Here is a 23,450-nt window from a genome sequence, read left to right on the forward strand (position 1 = left end):
GGTTGGTTAGCCACCACCATTTTGTCCGTCTGTATCTGGAAGTCCCACAGGATCTTAGCTCGGTCATTCTCCACCACCCTTGGGGGCATCTCCCATTTTGACCTCGGGACTTCCAGGTTATACTCGGCACAGATGTTCCTGTACACTATGCCGGCCACTTGGTTATGGCGTTCCATGTATGCCTTGCCTGCTAGCATCTTGGACCCTGCTGTTATGTGCTGGATTGTCTCTGGGGCATCTTTACACAGCCTGCACCTGGGGTCTTGCCTGGTGTGATAGACCCCAGCCTCTATGGATCTTGTACTCAGAGCTTGTTCTTGTGCTGCCATGATTAGTGCCTCTGTGCTGTCTTTCAGTCCAGCTTTGTCCAGCCACTGGTAGGATTTCTGGGTATCAGCCACCTCCTCTATCTGCCGGTGGTACATACCGTGCAGGGTCCTTCCATGATGGTTCCTCGTCTCCCTCCTCTTTCTTGGGTTTCTGCTGCCTGAGGTATTCACTGAGCACTCGGTCAGTTGGGGCCATCTTCCCAATGTATTCTTGGATGTTCGTTGTCTCATCCTGGACTGTGGTGCTGACACTCACCAGTGTACATAAATACAAATATATATATTTGTATTTAGAGTTGCACTAAATACAAATATATATATATATATATATATATATATATTAGGGGTGCAACGATATTCGTATCGATATTGAACCGTTCAATACAGTGCTTTCGGTTCGGTACGCATATGTATCGAACAATACAACATTTGTAATTTATTTTATCAACTTTCCTTCTGACGATGCTGTCTGTGTTGAGCGCTCAGTGAATCTGCGTTCGACTACTCCGCCTAGGCTGCACTGTCGAGCGCAGATCCACTGAGCGCTCAACACAGACAGCATTGTCAGAAGGAAGAGCGCAGGGCAAGCTAGCAAGACAGAAGTTAAGCTCTCCTTGCAACATGGACCTCCCCCATTCAGATCTGGCGTTTGGAATTATTTTGGTTTTCATGTGACGTATGACCCTGAAGGTAAGCGCGTCATGGACTAAAGTAAAACAGTATGTTGGATGTGCCGTGCAATGCTCAATTACATGGGTGGGAGCTAGTGTGTTAGCGCAGTTAGCTCGTTAACGTGTTGGCCGTCTAGCCCCATGCAAGGAGCGATCGGCGGTAGCTCGTTAACGGAGATTTGCCGTGTTGTGGCGTTAAGGTCATTTCAACGAGATTAACCTGAAAGCACTAGTGGGAACACAACGAATATGACTGCACATTTACGCCGACATCATCCTAGTGCAAAGACAAAAACAACAAGCATGCTACTAACTTTAGCCGAGTCATTTAGACAGCTGTTAGCACATGATTCTCCTTATGCTGCTGAGAATATAGCCCAGAAGAAGCGGATAGTATAGCTTTTATTTTGGAAAGAGCCATTTCTCTGTAATAAACTCTCTTTTCCAAAGATGAGTGATTCCTCAATCAGATACAGGGCTTGCAATATCGCTAGCCCGACGTCCTGGGGCTAGCGATTTTTTTCAGTCGGGCTACCAAAATCTATCTCTTCCCTGCCCGTCGGGCTATTGTAGGAAGGAAAAATATATGTCAATGCTTTTGCATTCTTTCAGAAATGTAGCTGGGTAATTATGTCATTGGCATCAGTGAGCCACTGTCAATATGTGACATATTGAAATCGCGTTTGAATTTCCGCTTGTTTTTTTGCTTTCACTTTGCAATCGCGCGAACTGTGTATAGAGAGCGACAGCACTGATCTGTGAGTGATGATAATTTGTGCACCAATTCCTCTGACATCGTCTTATTAATCGTTAGCTTACTATGCAAACATGACAAGTGAAATCTCCCGCAGCAAGCTTAAACATGTGAGAGGTTGATCGCGCAGAGAATCGCTGAGCTTATGTGAGTGCGTGTGTAAAAGCAGCAGGATTTATATTTCATTTCTTCTGAGCCAAATAAGACAGGTCAGGGTGAAGAAGTGACAGCCAAAGAAAAGCTTACCACAAAACGGAGAAGTTATGACAAATCAGACTATAAGGCAAAAAGAAAGTGCAGCTTCATGGTTTCATGGACAAAAGAATTTCTGTGGCTGCAATATGATGAGCTAAATAACCAGGGCTGCACATAAGTGGTCCGCAGGTGTGCATTCGCTGTCAAAATAAAAAACGCGCACAAGGGTTAGGGTTAAACCGTGGCTCAGGGGGTTGGGAAGCGTATCTGTAACCGGAAGGTCGCCGGTTCGATCCCCAGGCTCTCTGTCCTGGTCGTTGTGTCCTTGGGCAAGACACTTTACCCTACCGCCTACTGGTGTTGGCCAGAGGGGCCGATGGCGCGATATGGCAGCCTCGCTTCTGTCAGTCTGCCCCAGGGCAGCTGTGGCTACAACCGTAGCTTGCCTCCACCAGTGTGTGAATGAGTAGTGGCATTGTAAAGCGCTTTGGGTGCCTTGAAAAGCGCTATATAAATCCAATCCATTATTAAATTTAAAAACTTTTAACTTTTGAGTTAAAATATATATTTATAATTTTAATAAATGACAAATTAAAAAGGCATGAACATTTTTTTTTGTATCGAAAAACTATCGAACCGTGACACCAAAGTATCGAACCGAACCGTGAATTTTGTGTATCGTTGCACCCCTAATATATATATATATATATATATATATATATATATATATATATATATATATATAAATATTTGTATTTAGAGTTGCACTAAATACAAAAAAAAGGTCATATTTAATCCCTTTTTTAAAAGAATCTGTAATTCAACAGTAGTTTTCTTGTGGATTTTACAGAATTTTACTCCTGTTTTTAGATAATAAAATATTGATACAATTGCAAAATCAGCATATGAATTAACACGTCTAATGTAAATTAACATTTTAATTATCAATAAACATAACATTTCCTATAATTAAAGGAAGACAACACTGTAAAATACACTCAGAATCTTAAAATCGTTTCACAAATATGCTGTTTTAAAAGACAGATAATTAAAATGAATACTGTAAATACATATCCATATACATGTAGTTTTTGCACTCCTTCCTGGATGAAAACATCTATTGTTAAATTTACTATCAGCTCAAAATGACAAGTGGTCGAGGAATTTGTCAAACCATTGCTGTAGGAAAAGAACCAATGAAACGTCCATGAAATGTCCATTCTGTCTTCCTCCTCGTGCTGTGACATGCTGTGGAAGACAGCAAGAGATTAATAACAAATAATGATTAAATGCAGAGAGGTCTATTAACACAAAGTGAGTGAGAAAGGTGACTGAAGAAGAAATGTTCAATGCATCATGGGGATCCCCCAGGAGCCTACACCTATTGCAGCATAACTAAGGGAGGATTCAGAGTTAGCTGATCCAACCCTAACTATATGCTTTAACAAAAAGGAAAGTTTTAAACTTAAACTTGAAAGTAGAGATAGTAGCTGTCTCCTGAATCCAAACTGGAAGCTGGTTCCAAAGAAGAGGGGCCTGAAAACGGAAGGCTCTGCCTCCCATTCTACTTTTAAACACTCTAGGACCTTATGATGTACTTGTGATATGGTAGTATAAGGTCATTAACCCTGTAAGACCAAACCCATCAATAAATAGCCAGAAAATTCAGATTTTTTGGAAAGGAGATGTTTAGAATAGAATAGAATAGAATTCAACTTTATTGTCATTGCACATGCACAGGTACAGGGCAACGAAATGCAGTTTGCATCCATCCAGAAGTGCTTTAGTGATATAGGTATATTACAATATATATTAGCAATAGTATAGATATGTAAGTATATTACAGAAATGGGTCTATTATGGTATGTTATAATGTACACGGTATGAAGTATGTTGTGAATATTCTATAACTAAGTATGTACAGGCTGTAGTGAGTACAAGCTATGAACAGGATATAAATATGAAAAACTATACAGAATATGAAATAAATAACTTTACAGAAATCTGAGATATACAGCTATACAGAAATGGGAACTATGCAAGTTGTAAACAGTTGTAGGATTAAAGATTATTGAATGTACAGAATGATTATTTACACAGAGCTATACAGTAGTGCAGTTAAGATAAGTGAGGGTGTAGATAGTTTCTACAGAGGCTATATAAAGTGCTAGTGGTTGTGAGTGGTGGTTCACTCCATGTTATTATTGTGTGTTTGAGGGTACAGTTGTCCATTGTGTGTGTGTATGTTCAGTCCATGAGTTTAACGTGGGTCAGATGTCAGGAGGCAGAGTTCAGGAGTCTGACAGCTGTGGGGAAGAAGCTGTTCCGGTACCTGGTGGTCTTAGTCCGGAGGCTCCTGTGGCGCCTCCCAGAGGGCAGGAGGGTGAAGAGTCCATGTGATGGGTGACTGGGGTCTTTGATGATTTTAATAAGAGTTTAATAACCGTTATAACAAAATCAACTTTTTTTTTCTATATCATGTTGTGTATGATGTGTTTTTTCAAAATATATTTATATATAATTTTTGCATTGCATTTGATACTTTATTGTCCTCCATTGTTGAACAATGGACAGTCCAACAATGGAGCCAGGGCAAAAGGTTATGAAGCAAGATTTGATTCCACACACAATAAAATAGGCAAGAACAACGTTACACTCAGATTTTCCATGTCAACAGAAACATCGCAGATAGAAATTCTAAAAACAGACAGTATTACCTTACTAACCTACAAACTCAGTACAGGAAGTATTTCATCATGAATTGTAATTTTAAGCTTTCAGACCTGCCCTTGTTACTGCTTTAAATTAAATGCCAAAACTATTTCAAAAATCTGTTGATCTCCTCAATTTTGACAGCCTGGTGAAAAATGGCTTCCCACCCTCATTATTAAGTACATTTGTGACAAAGACATGTACACAGACACTCACTCTCTCTCGCATTCACCCTCACACACAGAGGGCCTTTTTTGCCTGCACAAATGTCATTTGCTGTTTTATCCATCTGAGAGCCCACCTGTCCGCCTCCCAAGTGGTACCCCCAGTACAAATGCACAGTTCTTCAGGTTGGCCATGAGCCCTGCCTCCCTCGGGGACTCTAGGACTGCCCAGGTGTTACAGTGGATTATGGCATCATTCAGGTAGGCTGCAGCATATACAGTATGCGGCCGTAGCACATGGTCCACGAGGCACTGGAACGTGGTGAGGGCTCTGAACAATCCGAAAGGAAGTTTGATGAATTGATACAAACCGTATGGAGTGAAGAAGGTTTTCTCCTTGGAAGGAATCTTCCAGTAGCCCTTGGTGAAAACCAGTGCTCTGAAAAACTGAGCCATTCCTAACCAGTCCAGGAGCTTGTTAACCCGGGGCACGAGATACGCATCAAACTGTGACAAAAAGTTGTCACAGTTTGATGCATATCAAACTGTGACAACTTTTTGACCTTGAGGTAGTTGACACAGAACCGTATAGACCCATCTTTCTCTACCTATAAGAACTGTAAGAACTATGGGGCTATGGGGCAACACCACACGCTGTGTGACTCTTCTATTACTCACACCAGGCTGCGTTTCAAAATGGTGCTCTATGAGATTCGTACAGCCCAGCAGGGGGAGAACACGTCTGCAAAATGCTGTTGCAATGCAGCAACATCTGCTCTCTGGGCCTGTGCCAGATGGTTATCGTAATGGAGGGAGACAGGAATGGCGGAATTTGGTAACTCTGGCCCCAAATTATCTCTCATTCTGTTCTGTGTCTCTGTGCTCCCTCCCTGTTGCCTTATCTGATGTCTTAGTGTCAAGCTCGTGTCTGTGCATACCTGTTGTATTTCCTGTTTTTATTTTGATAGTCCCTGTACTGTGTGTATTGTGTCTAGTTTTCCGAGCTGTGTTTTCCTCCTGTCTCCCATTCCCTGATTGCTCCTTTCTTCCGCTTGTTATTGGTCCATCTGTGTTTCTCTGCAAAGTCATCCTGTGAGTTATGGTTTCAGATTTGTTAGATTTTCCAAGTTTAGGTTTTTTCCTTAGTTTCTGTCCTTCCCATCTCTGCTCTGTCTCTTTATTTACCCCATGTGTAAATAAAGCTCATTCATCCCATCTAAGCCAGAGGCTGCATTTGGGTCTCTCTCTCTCCACTTCAACATCCTGCCAAGCTGCCCCAGTCTCACTGTGACTGGGAGGAAGGGAGGGTGGACCCAAGGACTGCCCACATAGCAAATAAAGGTTCAACAGCTGCTTCATTCGTTCTGAGAGAACAACACAGGCTACAGATTGCGTTTTTAAAAACCCATCACAGCAATTATGACAGTTAAACCAGTTTGTGTGTCTATATGTGAAATTGGAAATGCTATTCTTTTTTTGTAATTGAAGTTTTTTATTATTATTTTGAACATTTAAGAAAAACATAACATAACAACACAACACAACAAAAACCACACTCAGTGAATAAATAAAACAAACAAACAAACTGTTGCATACACAGTTAATTCTTAATTCAGACTGTATGTCACATTGTCATCATGTTGTAGACCCATAAAAACAAAAAAACTGTCCCATTGTTCTGTTAGAGTCTCTGTCTTGCTGCTCAGTCTTCCCAGCATTTTCTCGCATGCAGCATTTTCAGTCATTTTCTCCTGGAAATGCCGCTAAATAAATGCTATTCTTTTTACAAAAATCTTAGTGATTTTGGTTTATTTAACTATAAGCTTTTTCAAAAGTATACAATTATATTTTTGGACAAAGGTTTTCAATGTAACATAAACTTTAATGAACTTTACTTTTACCATAGTTCAGCCAGTGCATTTATCATCTTGTACAAATAAAAAAATATATATACACAATATGTTTGAAACATTCGATCTCTATACAACCGTTGCAAGAGCTTGGTTCGCATTGCCGGAAATAAGTCGGACTCGTTCCCGGTGGGTGATGGGCTCCGCCAGGGCTGCCCTTTGTCTCCGGTTCTGTTCATAATTTTTATGGACAGGATTTCTAGGCGCAGCCAAGTGGCGGAGGGCTTTCGCTTTGGTGGCCTCAGAATCTCATCTCTGATTTTTGCGGATGATGTGGTTCTGTTGGCTTCATCGGGTGGGGGCCTCCAGCTCGCACTGGAACGGTTCGCAGCCGAGTGTGAAGCAGCGGGAATGAGGATCAGCACCTCCAAATCTGAGGCCATGGTTCTCAGCCGGAAAAGGGTGGAGTGCCCACTCTGGGTCGGGGATGAGTTCCTGCCCCAAGTGGAGGAGTTCAACTATCTCGGGGTCTTGTTCGCGAGTGATGGGAGAAGGGAGCCGGAGATCGACAGACTGATTGGGGCTGCAGTAATGCGGACGCTGCACCGGTCCGTCGTGGTGAAGAGGGAGCTGAGTGTAAAAGCGAAGCTCTCAATTTACCGGTCGATCTACGTCCCTACCCTCACCTATGGCCACGAGCTGTGGGTAGTGACCGAAAGAACGAGATCGCGGATACAAGCGGCAGAAATGAGCTTCCTCCGAAGGGTGGCTGGCCTCTCCCTTAGAGATAGGGTGAGAAGTTCGGCCATCCGGGAGGGGCTCAGAGTAGAGCAGCTGCTGCTCCACATCGAAAGGAGCCAGCTGAGGTGGTTCGGGCATCTGACAAGGATGCCCCCTCCTGGGTGAGGTGTTCCAGGCATGTCCCACCGGGAGGAGGCCCCGGGGCAGACCCAGGACACGCTGGAGAGATTATATCTCTCGGCTGGCCTGGGAACGCCTTGGTGTTCCCCCGGATAAGCTGGAGGAGGTGGCTGGGGAGAGGGAGGTCTGGGCCTCTCTGCTTAGGCTGCTGCCCCCGCGACCCGGCCCCGGATAAAGCGGATGAAGATGGATGGATGGATGGATGGATGTTTGAAACACATTGTGCTGTATTTTAAAGTTTGTTCTACAGAATGTTTGTTCAACTTAAGTTAATGTTAACACATTTATTTTTACATTACATTACAAGTTATTTAAAGCAGATGAGCTTTCAATATTCATTCTGATTTTAACTGTGCCTAACAGAAACACACCTGCAGGACTCTTTTGTTGCAGAGAGTCTTAAAGAGTCCTTTTTAACTGCATGGATCCGAGTCTAGGGAGTACCTTCTAAACCGACCAATAGAGATACATTGTATTTTCAGTGAGGAGTTTGTCTCAGCAGCAGGAGAGACCCCACTTTTAAATCACTCCTGTGGCCACAATTTTGACAGCGGGAACATAAAGAACACACTGTTGTGTAGTGCTTAAGACCCTCACAGTTCAAAAAGTATTTTCATAAGAGTTACAGTATTGGATTTAGAAGCAGTTTTTCAACACGTGCACCGAGACAAATTTGACAGTGATTTGCCACAGAGAAACAGAATCAGTCAGTAGTTAGTGCAGGCACACTGGGTAGAGCATTCTGACTGGCCCGTTAACTTCAGGCTTGTTCTCCATTGGTGGATTTGTCTTCAGCAGATAAGTGGTTTAAATCTGGGCAGTTTGAGTCAGTTGATGACTTTTGGAATCATCTTTTGTGACTGGATGATCAGAACGGAAACTATTCACAGTTGTGTTTTAAAACACACTGCTATTATTTTGAACACGAATAAAGCTCAAAATCCATATAATATTTTTGTCCATTCATTGGGAACACTGCATATTATACACTCAACAAAAATATAAACGCAACACCTTTGTTACTGCTCCCATTCCCCATGGGATGGACGTAGAGACCTAAAATTCATTCCAGATACACAATATAACCATCCCTCCCAAACAGTGGTCACAAATCAGTCCAAATGTGTGGTAGTGGGCACATCTGCTATATTGAGATAATCCATCCCACCTCACAGGTGTGCCACATCAGGATGCTGATCTGACATCATGAGTAGTGCACAGGTGTACCTCAGACTGCCCACAACAAAAGGCCACCCTGGAATGTGCAGTTTTTTGCGCTATTGGGGGTCTGGGGACCCAGAACCGGTCAGTATCTGGTGTGACCACCATTTGCCTCATGCAGTGCAACACATCGTCGCATGGAGTCTATCAGATTGACAATGTGGCCTGTGGAATGTTGGTCCACTCCACTTCAATGGCTGTGCGAGGTTGTTGGATATTCGTGGGAACTGGTACACGCTGTCGTATACGCCGGTCAAGCACATCCCGAACATGCTCAATGGGTGACATGTCCGGTGAGTATGCTGGCCATGCAAGAACTGGGACATTCTCAGCTGCCATCTGCCCTGAACAATGTGAACCATGATTCATCCGTGAAGCGCACACCTCTCCAACGTGCCAGACGCCATCGAATGTGAGCATTTGCCCACACAAGTCTGTTACGGCGACGAGCTGGAGTCAGGTCAAGACCCCGATGAGGACGACGGGCATGCAGTTGAGCGTCCCTGAGACGGTTTCTGACAGTTTGTGCAGAAATTGTTTGGTTGTGCAAACCAATTGTTCCAGCAGCTGTCTGGGTGGCTGGTCTCAGACGATCTTGGAGGTGAACCTGCTGGATGTGGAGGTCCTGGGCTGGTGTGGTTACACGAGGTCTGCGGTTGTGAGGCCGGTTGGATGTGCTGCCATATTCTCTGAAACGCCTGTGGAGATGGCTTATGGTTGAGAAATGAACATTCAATGCACGGGCGACAGATCTGGTTGACATTCCTGCTGTCAGCATGCCAATTGCACGCTCCCTCATTGCTTGTGGCATCTGTGGCATTTTGCTGTGAGACAAAACTGCACATTCCAGGGTGGCCTTTTGTTGTGGGCAGTCTGAGGTACACCTGTGCACTACTCATGATGTCAGATCAGCATCCTGATGTGGCATACCTGTGAGGTGGGATGGATTATCTCAATATAGCAGATGTGCCCACTACCACACATTTGGACTGATTTGTGACCACTGTTTGGGAGGGATGGTTATATTGTGTATCTGGAATGAATTTTAGGTCTCTACGTCCATCCCATGGGGAATGGGAGCAGTAACAAAGGTGTTGCGTTTATATTTTTGTTGAGTGTATTTTACTCTTTTGTTCATCTTTTGATGTATCAATATTTCAATTACTTTACAGAAAATGAAGGAAAACATGATATTGGGCAATTCAAAAAATAGCAGTGTCTGCATTTTTCCATTACAAACTCAAATATTTACTCAAAAAAAAAAAAGTTAAGATTTAGCATTCCTGTGAATCACTAAACTAATATTTAGTGGTATAACCACTGTTTTTGAGAACTGCTTCACATCTGTGCTGCACGGAGTCGACCAACTTCTGGCACGTGTAAACAGGTATGCCTGCCCAGGATGATTTGACAGCCTTCCACAATTCCTCTGCATTTCTTGGTTTTGCTTCAGAAACAGCATTTTTGATGCCACCCCACAAGTTTTCTGTTGGATTAAGGTCCAGGGATTGGGCTGGCCACTCCATAACCTTAATTTTGTTGGTCTGGAACCAACATACTGCTCGCTTACTGGTGTGTTTGGGGTCATTGTCTTGTTGAAACACCCATTTAAAGGGCATTTCCTCTTCAGCACAAGGCAGCATGACCTCTTCAAGTATTTTGTTATAAGCAAATTGATCCATCATCCCTGGTATGGAATAAATAGGCCTGACACCATAGTAAGAGAAACAGCCCCATATCATGATGCTTGGACCACCATGCTTCACGGTCTTCAGGTGTACTGTCGCTTGAATTCAGTGTTTGGGAGTCGTCTGACAAACTGTCTGTGGCCCTTACTTTCATCAGTCCACAAAATGTTTCTCCATTTCTCTTTAGGCCAGTTGATATGTTCTTTGGCAAATTGTATCCTCTTCAGCACGGGTTTTTTTTTTTTTTAAACAGTTGGATTTTCTGGGGGCTTCTTGCCGATAGACTCTGACAATTAGAAGAAGCTTGTCTTAGTACTCACAGGTAACTTCAGACCATCTCCCTGGAGCTGATCATTGGCTGAGTCTTTGCCATTCTGGCTATTGTTTGATCCATTCGAATGGTAGTCTTCCATTTTCTTGCACGTCTCTCTGGTTTGGCTTTTCATTTTAAAGTATTGGAGATCATTTAAGCTGAGCAGCCTGTCATTTTCTGCACTTCTTTATGTTTTCCCATCTCCAATCAACATTTTGATTAAAGCACGCTGTTCTTCTGAGCAATGTGTGGCACGACCCACCTTTGTCAGGTTTTCAGAGAGAATTCCATGTGCAACATCTTCTTCTTTTCTGAGGTTGTAACTTTGCAAAATTAAATTAAAGAAACAAATTATTAGAAACAAGTTGTCTACTTATCATGTTCACATAAAGCAACCAGAACAATTAATACAAAAAAACCCTTTTATATTCAAGAAGAACTGTAGAAAGCTAAAATATGATACTATTCCATTCAGCTAGGGCAGCTTAACAATCACTTGGGATGAGCTTATTTAGAAGCATCAGATGTATGCTGACAAGTAAAGACATGGCCATCTATGTAAGCGCCCCCCATCCAGGGCAGTCATCAGTTGGAGGACGAGCAAGGCAACTTCTGGGGCCACCCACAAGCCCAAGACCTCCTCCAACCTCTGGGTAGCTGGTCGTAAATTCGACCCTGTTCCTGATTGGCTGGATCGAAACCGTCCCACACCATTTTATTGGTAATGGTTGAAGGTAGCCAAACCTCTGGGCGAAGTCCTGCTTGCAATCTTTCGACTCAGGCTGGCAAAAACTTCCGGTCACTCGGGGCCGCTGGAGTTGAGCGAAGGTGGGGTCCGTGCCTCCCCAAAAAGCTGTTTCACAGGGATCAGGTTAAACCTGGCCTCCTCCACTCTATTATATATTGGTCAGGCCCTTCTGAAATTGGGGCCTGACCCAATTTCAGAAGGGGGTCAGGCACTGACAGTGCTTTTCCTCATTGGTAAAAGCTAGGGCCACCTCGATTTTAAATTGTTTTACTGGTGGACCCCATCTCGGGGTCGCACCAGGAGTCAGAGAGAATGTCATTTTTGCCCACACTGGCTACTGACGTGAAGACCCACCTGATTCTCTCAGGGATGCTCGCTCCTGTATGACTGTCTCCCACCGAAGTGGAGCGTTTGTAAAAGATCTGGCCGTGCAGCCACCAACTCTCCCCATCCTCACTGTTACAAAGCACCGGTTTAACTAAGAATAACCTTTTTATTTTAGTTTAACACATTTACACACACACACAGACATACATGTTTACATATGCCGATACACACACACATGCACACACACACATACATACATGTTTACACATGCCGATACACACACACATGCACACTCACACACGACGCAGATATTCTGCAAACATTCTGTTTTTACATTTGTCATCCTCGAGTTAAGACATTAAAAATACTTCATTCCACTTTTCCAATTCCACTCTTTAAGTGGTTTAGAAGATGAGCTTTTAATATTCATTCAGATGTTTTCTGACTCTATATTTTCTTTTGTCATCAGTTGGCTTTTCTAATGTGGATTTTAAAGATGTTCAGCTACTTTCCAACTTTGAAACTCTGCGTGAACTTCAGCTTTCAACAGGTCTGCACTTTGGTGAAAAAGTCAGTCTGCCCCAGGGCAGCTGTGGCTACAATCGTAGCTGCCTCCACCAGTGTGTGAATGTGAGAGTGAATGAATAGTGGCATTGCAAAGCGCTTTGGGTGCCTTGAAAAAAAGCGCTATATAAATCCAATCCATTTAAAAATGCTGAATGAGTTGAAATCCACTGAATCATTCACCTGAAGGCCAAAGATTCAGCAGTTATTACATTTCAGCTCAAACCATTCAGCTATCAGCATTCACACTGCATTTCGATCAGGAAATGCATTCTCTCTCTTTTTTCTTTACTATATACAATATATACAGTACTGTATGTATTTTGGCCATTTATGTATGTATAGCTGTATATCTCAGATTCTGTAAAGTTATTTATTTCATATTCTGTATAGTTTTTCATATTTATATCCTGTTCATAGCCTGTACATACTTATAGTTATAGAATATTCACAACATACTTCATACCGTGTACATTATAACATACCATAATAGACCCATTTCTGTAATATACTCACATATCTATATTATTGCTAATATATATTGTAATATATCTATATCACTAAAGCACTTCTGGATGGATGCAAACTGCATTTCGTTGCCCTGTACCTGTGCATGTGCAATGACAATAAAGTTGAATTCTATTCTATTATCAAGTCTTGTATATTACAGTTTTTCTCAAATGCTAAAACACATTTCACAAACGTTACCACCAGGTCCCCCAATGTCCAAACACAACACCCTTCTCTAAAGCTACATAAACACAACCACACCTTCCCACTGCAAAACTCAAACTCCCACACCAAGAGAGCAGCTCGAAGCTGTCAAAACTATAAACACTATACACAGCATTACACACTACAGCAAAACAATTGAAAACACAATGCTCAATTTGTGAGAAGGTTCTTTGTTTCATAACTGCCAATGCATATTTTAGAAACTATACAGTAACGGATCGTCGTAGATCTCTGCAGAGGATTAGGCATTTAGATTTGTGAGTTTCATATGAGTAGTATAAATCTATAGAAAATCCTGCATGTATGTACACTACTGTAACACAACTCAATGCAAAAACAGAATCTATTGCACACAACAGTAATCTTGAAAACATGAACAGGGTGTGAAGTTTTTTTATTTACGTTATTCACACCACACACACCACAATCACTGTGCGGCATCATGTCACTGAGCTGTTGCTCGCATCTCGTCCGTAATGATGGTGCGAGGTTGTCTTGCTCTCCCTCCTGGACCTTCTCCTCTCCCATGTTGGCCTTCTCCTCTTCCTCGTTGGTCGCTCCTCTTCCTCCTCTCATTTTAACTCCTCTTCCTCATTGGCCTGCTCCTCTTCTTCCAGGGCCAGCTCTTCTCCCTCCTCTGCATCAAATTCCTCTTCCCCTGACTCTGCCTTCATCCATTGTGTTTGTTTGGAACCTTCAGCATACTGTGCACTCTGAACTTGCTTTTACATGTGGGTACAGCATTAGCAACAAGTGTCTTCAATTTTGAGTCATTGTGTGTAGTGAATGACGCCAGGTGTGTTCCCTGTGTTCAAAGATTGGTGACTGTGGCAAGCATTTTGCATCACATGGGCTTTCATTTGAGGATATGAGCAGAGTTGTTTTGCAACATGTGTTTTAGCAAGGAAAAATGTGTTTAGATTTATGAGTACAGAGGGTTGTGTTTTGTGAATTGTGTCTTCATGTGACATGTGTTTATGGTACTGGAATATGGTGGCTACATTTAGTAAATGTGTTTAGACTACTGGTCATTTGGGTTACAGGATTGGCTTTTGTGTTTTAACATTTGAGAAATCCTTTACTTAGCATACACGTGTTTTCAAAATATTCCTTTCTGTTCTTAATCATATGTAAATTACACATGCAGACATTCTGTTTGATGCTGATAGTTGTTTGTTTTACTGCAGTGTACTTTGTTGGCTTATTTTGTGCAAAAAAGATGCATTTAATGAAGATGATATATAAAAACAGACTTTCACTCAAGGCAACCAAATGTCTCAATGCTTTGGCCTCATATGAAAATGACAAACTGCATGTCCTTTACCTCTCTCTTTCTTGTGCTTGCTAATACAAGGAAATTCATTTCAATTATTAATGTGAAATAAATCAAAAATGTGCTCTTTAAAAGCAACTTTAAATGACAAACTATTCAACTAAAAATTCACAATCCAGTCACATGTGGAGCACCTCACACATTAAAGCCATACAGTTTGATTGTGTTTGGGTCTTTTAAATGGTTATGAATAGTGCAGTGTAGTTTTTACTGTAGAATCAAGAGCAAAATCTCTTCTACAGTGATGAAACTATATCTCCTAGACCAGAGGTGTCAAAACTATTTTACATCAAGGGTCACATACAGCCCACTTTGATCTTAAGTAGCCGGACCAGTGAAACTGTCTTTCTGTCAGTGTAAAGAAGTTAAATCTTTAACTGTTTTTCTACATAATCAAGAAAAAACAGCTGTGACATAGAAAGAAATCTGTCAGCATGAGTCTTTGGACTTTAACTGTACAAAATAAATGTGTAACATTACAGAAAAGGTTTGGGTAGCTCATTGTCTGGACTGTCAGTTTTTTGTTGTTGTTGTTTCTTAAATTAAACTGTAGTCATAAAAAAAACACAGACATTTCTATAGTAGAAAGTGAAAATCAGAAACTATTTTGTCATTTAATTGTTTATTGCTTAATTACTTTGCATAATATGAATGGCCTCTCTATCTTCTTTGTTCAACCTGGACAACTTTTATTACTTTCCTTCATCCCCTGGACCTTTAAGGGGAATGTAACACGTGATTGTCCGCATGGTGTACCTATCAAAATAAAGCCCAACCCCTGTCTGCAGGAATTCTCAACAGGGCTGAAGATTCAGCTCCCACATAGAGACCACATCAATAACTGACATATGAAATTATTTTGCTGGCCAGAAAAAATTGTATTGTGGGCCTGATATAGTCCGCTGGCCTGTTTTAAAACCCCTGTCCTAGACTATTAGTCATTGCTGTTTGAAGATTCTCCTATCTGGATTCATCCTATTCAAACTTGAACACTCATTTCCTGATCACCTCCTGGGTTACTTCTTGGAGGGAGGTAAATTGTTCCTATACATCTTTAGAATTTTCCGGACTCTCTTCTCAACTCTGCGGAAATGTAGCCTCTTCCAGAGGCTCTGCTGCTGTTGACGCCCCCACTCCAGATCCTCGAGAAAGACCTGCAAAAAAGAACAAAGGGCCACTGGTTTTACTGACACACACCTGACAATCAATCTTTTTTGTGCATTTCACCTCATCAATTTTAAGTTGGGTGTTTGTACATGTAAAATGACTCAAATTTAATTCTGCAAATCGAATTCATATCTTAAGGTCCCTAATCCAATGATCCCTGTTCTCTGACAACATGAGTGAGGTGTCACACTAGGAAAAAATGCTGTCTCAATGCCATCTTCAGAAGCATATATGTCATAATACTAACAAACTGGATGCTTTCCACAAAAGCATCCAGTTTGTTCCACACAAACAAAAAAAACATCTAAACCTGGATCTCTAATATTTCAAATTCCTACATTATAAATGCAACAGGAGTGCCAGCGTAACAGTACTGGTAAGTGAGTTAAAGACAGACCTTGGTCATCATATCACAGCTCATGTCTGCCAGACACCTATTCAGGTGCTAATGCTCAGGAGGGAAAACAGAGGGGAATAAAATGCCCTTAAAGCCAAGGGGTAGAAATGTGTGTCACTAACTGGATGTCATGATCCTGGGTCTTTGACCCACTGTCTTGTGTTTTCAAGGTTGTTTTTTTAATGAAATATTTTCTGTTTGAATCTTGGCTTGCTTGCAGTTTCTTCCCCAGAACGGTGATACTGTTTATTTAGACATTGAGTTTTCTTGAGTCTTGAGACTAAAGAAGTCACTTGGGTGAGTGGGAAAATGTTTCTTCCTTTGAAAAGACAATATCTAGATGAATTAACTTGGGGTTTATGGATGGCAAGTATCATAACACTTGTTTATTAACTTCTGTCTATCACAGCTAAACTGAGGTGAGTTGAGGATATCCTGAACTGTTGTTTTTGATACTGTTAGCTGGTGTAAGCAAAACTGGAATCTAACAGACTTGTTAAGACTTAAACACTATCCAAATAGACCCTTATATGATGTGAATAAGTAAGCATGTTTACGTGGGTTTTCATGTTTCAGAAACTCCAGTTTAGAAGGTAGGCTTGAGGTAATAATGAAAATATATGCATACAAATGTGGAATTGCTACATATAAACTTAAAACATAAAGCAAAGAATTTGTATTTGGTTACTTGTTTGTTATAATAATGCTTCTTGGCAATATATCATATACCGTTGGTGTCAAACTCATTTTAGTTGTGGGTCACATACAACCCACTTTGATCTTAAGCAGCCGGACCAGTAAATTCTCCATTCTGTCAGCGTAAAGAAGTTACATATTTAACTGTTATTCTACATGATAAAGAAAAAGCTGCTGTAAAAAACAAAGAAAGCTGTCAGCACGACTCGTTGGACTTAAATTGTAAGAAATAAATGTGTAGAATGACAGAAAAACTTGTGGTAGCTCATTGCCCAGACTCTTCAGTTTTTGTGTTTGTTTGTTTTGGGGTTTGTTTGTTTTGTTTTTTTATAAACTGTAGCTGTAACCCTCCCCCAGAAATGTCTGTAATAGAAAAAATTTTTTTTATTAGAAATATAGCATTTTGTATATTTATTATAAGTGTTTGCAATTTGGCATAATTTGTGAAAGGTTACATTTCTTCATTATTAAATAGCATAAATAACCCTGTAAACACCTTTAGTAAATTCAACAGTAAATATATATAAGAGAAAATATATATTACTGTAATTATTCCTACAGTAAATTTGTTTTACAGTAGTAAACTGACCTAGGTGAAACTGACCAATGGCTATAGAGATTTCTTTCAAACTTTCTTCAACTGTTTTGTGGGACTGACATTGAAAAGAAAAATGATTGTTTTCTGGAGAAAACATTAATTCAAAAAAAGAGTACCATGTTCTTATTATCCTCAAACAATTTTTTAGACACACATGCTTCTAACTTGATTCGCTTCCTCTCAACTTTCTTACAAAAGGCAGTACTAACTGTTTATAAAGATAGAGGAGTCGTGTATTGTCATACACTGGTTATTAGCTTACATTGGTTATTGAGCCCAGCAAATAGTTTTGGCCTTATTACCGTCTGAAAATTATTTGCTAATGCTGTCACTGTTAATGCCATTAGTATATGATACTAATGTTTAACTGTTTGCTATCTATCCTGTGAAGAGGTTGCCTAATATTACTAGTTACAAGTTATTTAAACATAATTTGTATTTGGAAAAGCTTTGTTTTATATCTTCTTTCTTAAAGCTTTTGGCCCGAGTCACTATTTGTGAGGTGTTCACTGGAGCCTTTTGTGCCTGGTATCTGGATTAGGTTTGGTTTGGAACTGCTGTGAAAACTCAGCGGGTGAGTAAGCTGTTGTAACTAAATTAACTGAAGTCAATCTAAGCGAAACGACAAATCTAAGGTGCATATATGTTCCTTGCCTACTAAGTTTGGTTGGGGGGGGATCAGTATTTAGTAACTTTGGAATAAAAGAAAACTTAAAAATAAAGTTTTTATCTTCATTCCCCCTCACCACCTTCCTAACGCGTGGTATAACTAACACTTTTCTAATGCTTGTCACATGACTAACATTAGCGTTTAACGTTAAGTTTAAACCCATATGCCTTCATGTCTAGTATTAAATGATATTACATATGTCACAAGGTTAATATTGCTCAAGTCAGAAGTTAATTACAACTATTAAAATAGTCACGCCATTTGTGTACAAACAGTGCAATGTATCAACGCGGACACTGACTAGATTTTATCGCCATATCAAAATGCATTGGAACCTATGTTCACCCATGTTTGGTTGTGGCTTAATGAATTGTCCATGCAGTTTTTGAACACTTGCTGCACTTACATTGCACATGCACTCCAAGCACACACAGTCAAAAAAACCTTCATTGAGCTGTACACCTACTCATATGGATGCAGTGATTTGTGAGGTTGAGGGATGCCAGCATACATCTCATGATTTGTACATTTTGTGTGATCATTTTAAATGGCACATAAGAGATGGAAAATATTACTTGCCTGTTTCCTAACTGAAAAACTTATTTTCACGTGAAATCATCTTTCACATTACACATCAGCAGAAAACATTAACATGCTTTACAGAACCCTGCAAAGGTAGATAGTGATGCAGCAGGAAGTAAGCATGAGAGCGAGATCCATGAAAATTATACAGTCTCCACTGTGCACCCTGAGCTGGTCAAAGGGATTGATATAGTAAAATGTGTAATTCATTTTATGTGCTTTTTTGTTCTTGGGTCACTGCGACACCAGCAGATGTAGTTGACAGCTGTGGGGATTTATTTTGATCTTAACGCTAACATCACATAAAGTGCCCAAAAGTAAATTGCAGTAATACTGTAAATGGATAATACAGGAAAAGTGCAGTACAAGAAATTACAGTAAAAATGCAGTACTAGTACTGTAAAGGAAATTACGGTACTACTATAAATGCACAATACAGTAAGGTTACTGTGATTTGTATTTACAGTAAGTTACTGGCATCCAGCTGCCAGCTAGTTGTTGTAGATTTTACAGCAACCTTTGTACAGTTTAGGCTTTCTTATCAGATGATGGAAAACTGGTCTCGAAGCATGCTAAGAGGTACAGCTCTGCAGAAAGTGCAATTTTATTGTGGTGGAACCAAGACAGTAAAAATTAAAAGGGAATTACAATGTTTTTTCAAATGTGCAGTATAGTTTTCATCTTCTTTTGCTGCTTATTCAGTGAATTTTGGTCGGCGAGTGATAAATCTTGCAGTTTTAGAATCTGTCAGCACTCAACCACATGTCCTTGGCCGCCAGGTGAACACAGACAAACGCGAGTACATCCTTTTGCAGAATCTGTTTGCCTGCTTTTTAATTGTTTGCTGTTTTACCAGTTTTGCGGTTTTTGAAATAGTTTTGTGAGCTTTTAGCTGAGATTCTGACATTTCTGTGGATATCACACATGTCTTTATTTAAACAATAGATCTGGCGGTACATCCCATTAAACCTGATGTTCTCCCTCTCCCCTCTGGTACCAGGACCATTGGGGTTCAACAGGTTAACTGTTTAATGCTAAATTACTGTTGCGCAGCGGTATTTATTGCTTAATTAAAAGCAGTAAAACTTATGAAAATACAATAAAAGTCCAAATGTAAACAATTTAAAAAATATAAATGGGCATACATTTAGGTCTGTGACACTCAGACACTGAGCCATGGCTCTGCAGACATTTCTGCATCTCTGCTATTCAAAGCTACTTTGTAAAATTTATTTTATGCAAAATTTAATAGTCAACTATAAATTGAGTCTTTCTCAAGAAAGCAATTTTGTATTCAGTGTTTTCATAAAAGCCTTATTTTTATGGATGTGCTACTACTAGGAAGAATACACATGAGGTTTAAGGCCTGGACAAGTTTGAAACCTTTTGTCCTCCTCTATGGTGGCCCTGAGAGGCCAAACGGACTGCAACTTAAGAAAACACCAGCAATAAGAAAAATGCTGCAAAAGCACACAAAACACAACAGAAATAGGAAAAAAGAAAACAGAAATAGGAAAAACGACAACGGAAATGGGGGGGAAAAAACAGATTTCCACAAGCACGAGGGAAGTGTTTCTGGGGAGACAATAACCCAATGTGTTTGTGTTGTTTTTGGATTGGATAGTTGAGTTGAGTGCCAAGGGGTACACGCTGGGCTATGGTGGACTCAGGTTGTATGCAGACCCTGGTCCACCAAAACGTGGTTCAGCCTGGAGCATTGTTGGAAGCAGAACTACATGTGTAGTTGGTGCCTTTAAAAAATATTATGTGGTGTTATTAGAAATTAAAATAAAAAGCAAAACATCGGCTGCTGTTAGCTTCTGCCTTACACAACCCATAAATGTGGAATGGACTGGCCTAGATTTAATAAAGTGGTGGGACGATGTTTGCGGGTATGCTCAAAACACATTCAGACATGTGGTTTCGGTTATGCTTAGTGGTGATGTGAGGTTGTCCAGCAATGCTGCCGGAGAGGGGGAACCTGCGAGGCCTTTTCAGGAAGCCCACCAGTTCCCGTGATTAATTCCATCGGTCTCTTCTTCCCCTGGAGGCTGAAGTCCACTGACAAAGAAGCACTGACACTGTGGCGTTCAGTGCTTCTTTGTATGCTCCTGTGTGTTGGGGGTGCGTTCTGACGTACAAAAACAACAAACAACTGGACAAGCAGGTGAAAAACACCAGCTGGCTGGTTTCTCATGTCTTGTTTATAAACACTTAAACACAAGTATCTTAAAAATGCTGAGCTTAACCTATTATTTAAAAAAAAAAAAAAACAGGCTTTTAAAAACCCACACAGTATGAATCATTTTTTAAATGACATGTTTTATGTACATTTTTACATTTACATTGTACTGTATGTATATACCTTTAGTTGCTGTATGACATGCTGCTGATCCCAGGATGAGGAGTTCTCTCGTATAACATTGAGAATGGGGCGCCAGTTCTCAGAGAGGTCTGTCCCTTCAGTGACAGAAGCCAGGACCTTGACCCGTTGACCACTGTGGCTACGGGGAACACCTCGGGCATACAGGGACTGCTTCGCCACTTTACTGAGAGGGTTCAAATATAAACTGCACAAAGACATGGACAAAAAAATTTCTGTAGGGCTTGCATGAAAGACTGCATGCTTTTAGTGTGTCTCTGAGGCCTTTTGCATTTTACCATATGTAGTCCATTTTAAAATGTTCTTGGTCTCATTCACAGGAGTAATAAATTGATAAATTCTATCCATTATCTGATGACACAATATCAGGATTCCCAAAAGGTTGATTCTGTTCATCTGGCCGTAGCGTTTTCAGTGGGAGAAATGCTTTGTCACTCATCCAAATGACTTCTTCTGTCGGAAGAAGACAAAATGTTTCTCCCACTGAAAACGCTTTGTCCAGATGAACAGAATCAACCTATTGGGATTTACTTAGCTGGACTTACAACTTACATTACACATGCATCAAAACAATATCAGGGTTTATAATTTAATATATGCCAAACTGTAAGTAAGGTGCTTTTTTCATGTTACGAAAACTGTCAGTGTTCTATGAAAAAAATAAATAAATATTTATAATGCAAAAAGGACAGTGGAATCAGAATTTATTTATAATGTGGTCTATAAAAATACAACATTATAGCACAACTAAACCTCAAAGAAATGTTGAGCTTTGGATATAGTGAGAAGTTTCTTACTGTACAGTCTGAATGCTGGGATGTTCTCTACAGGCATCTACCAGAAGTAGAGCTGCGTCGTCTCCAATATTGTTATAGGCCACGTTGAGCTCCTGGAGTCTTCTGTGTTGTTGGAGCCTCTTAGCCAGATCCAGGACACCCTCATCCCCCAGTCCAGTGTGCATCAGGGACAAGTTTGTCAGGGACTGATTCTCTGGCAGGGCTTCCACCAGGATTTGGACTCCAGACTCCATAAGAGGGTTGTCACACAATCTGAAGACCACAATGGAATAATATGGCATTTCTGGTTTGGTCTACGACTAAGAATAAACTCCATGTGCAAATGAAGGTGTTAGGGCTTCGTAGCAAAAATATAGGCTAAGGACTATAACTCCGGTCAGTAGCTAATTGATGATCAGAAAAAAGTAATAATAAATAAACCACAATCCAATGGCCAGGTCATTAGAATTGACACTGAAAGTAACAATAAATGAATGTGAATAAAATAGCACAATCAATTCTCTTGAAGCAATCGTACAGGTAGAACAGTATGTGACTTTCCTCTGATTTAGACTTTGCTCAATGTTGAGTCAAACACTGTTGTTAAAAGAAGAGGGGATGTTACACAGTGATAAACCTTTCCCATATATAATTAATGTGGAAGAAAGACATTTAGCAAACTGAAAATGATGTCAATTGAAATGTTAGTTTGCTCTTTTAAACCATTATGTCATAAAAAAGAGAAAAAAAGAACAACATGTACAGAGTAAATTTGATTATTAACCATTGACATGTCAAACATAAGTCCAAAGATATAATATCCAAAGATATAAAATTTCATAGACTCACAAATTTGACTCTTTTTGGAAGGTGAAGTTCAACTTTAATATTACACTGTAGAGCACCCTTAAACTGTGGATCAAGGTCCAGCTTGTGTGCCATTATATTGTTTTGAAGAAGAAAAAAAGAAGAAATCAAAACAAAAAGAAAATGAACACGGTGCTTGTCATTATCAAAACTTTTCCCAGCAAATGGCCGTTAACACATCAAACAACTCAGAAAGATTACACTTAAACCTGGGGTGAGTCACAGGTTTAAGTGTAATCTTACAGGTGAGTCTCTTTACGGTCTTCAGACTTCCCATAGACAACCTGGGAAAACATGGATTCACTAAATTTATGACTCTGTCATTAAGCTTAGCTGAGCTGAATTCTTAATTCTGTCTGTTATTTTGACTGTCTCCCAGATTAGGCCGGTAGCTTTTAGTTTTATGTGTGCCAAATAAGAAGCATCATTTGATATACCCCCCCCCAAACAAAACAAAACAAAACATAATGAACAGCTGTCAAACAAAGCATAAGACACCTTAACAAAGGTTGACCTATTCAGTCCTGATCAAGAGTTTAAAACCACCATATTTTGCATGGTTGGATCTTAACAAGGTTCCAAGTAGGGCTGCGACATGCTACAAGAAGAAATGGGAGAGAGACAAAACATTTTTTTCAGCATGCAAATTTATTAAAGAACGAGACAAAAGCGCGTTGCTAGGACTGATCTGAGGCAAATTTCATTTCAAAAGACTACCCAACAGAAGCCTTGATAAAATGCTGGATACGGTTTCTGGTCTACTAAAGAATCAAGAGGCTGTTTTTGCTG

The 23,450-nt window shown here is 40.4% G+C and overlaps 1 protein-coding gene across 2 annotated transcripts in view; it reads right to left on the reverse strand.

The window, feature by feature from the left end:
* Positions 1–14,262: 14,262 nt before the first annotated feature.
* nlrx1 (NLR family member X1) overlaps positions 14,263–23,450 on the reverse strand; it is a 30,772-nt gene continuing 21,584 nt past the window's right edge. Inside the window, exons 9-11 of one of the 2 annotated variants that reach the window (XM_086260675.1) lie at positions 21,816–22,067; positions 21,001–21,205; positions 14,263–15,679 (exon numbers count right to left, since the gene is read on the reverse strand). In XM_086260675.1, coding sequence (XP_086116801.1) covers positions 15,542–15,679; positions 21,001–21,205; positions 21,816–22,067 — 595 coding nt within the window. In that variant the 3' untranslated portion in view covers positions 14,263–15,541. The remainder of the gene's footprint in view (positions 15,680–21,000; positions 21,206–21,815; positions 22,068–23,450) is intronic. The other variant, XM_086260674.1, reaches the window with a different exon arrangement.

This window comes from Aulonocara sp. 'chitande type north' Nkhata Bay, linkage group LG14 (genome assembly GCF_057382095.1).
Source record: "Aulonocara sp. 'chitande type north' Nkhata Bay isolate Kocher_YH1m ecotype deep benthic linkage group LG14, A_spYH_male_GT1.1, whole genome shotgun sequence".
Lineage (NCBI taxonomy): Eukaryota > Metazoa > Chordata > Actinopteri > Cichliformes > Cichlidae > Aulonocara > Aulonocara sp. 'chitande type north' Nkhata Bay.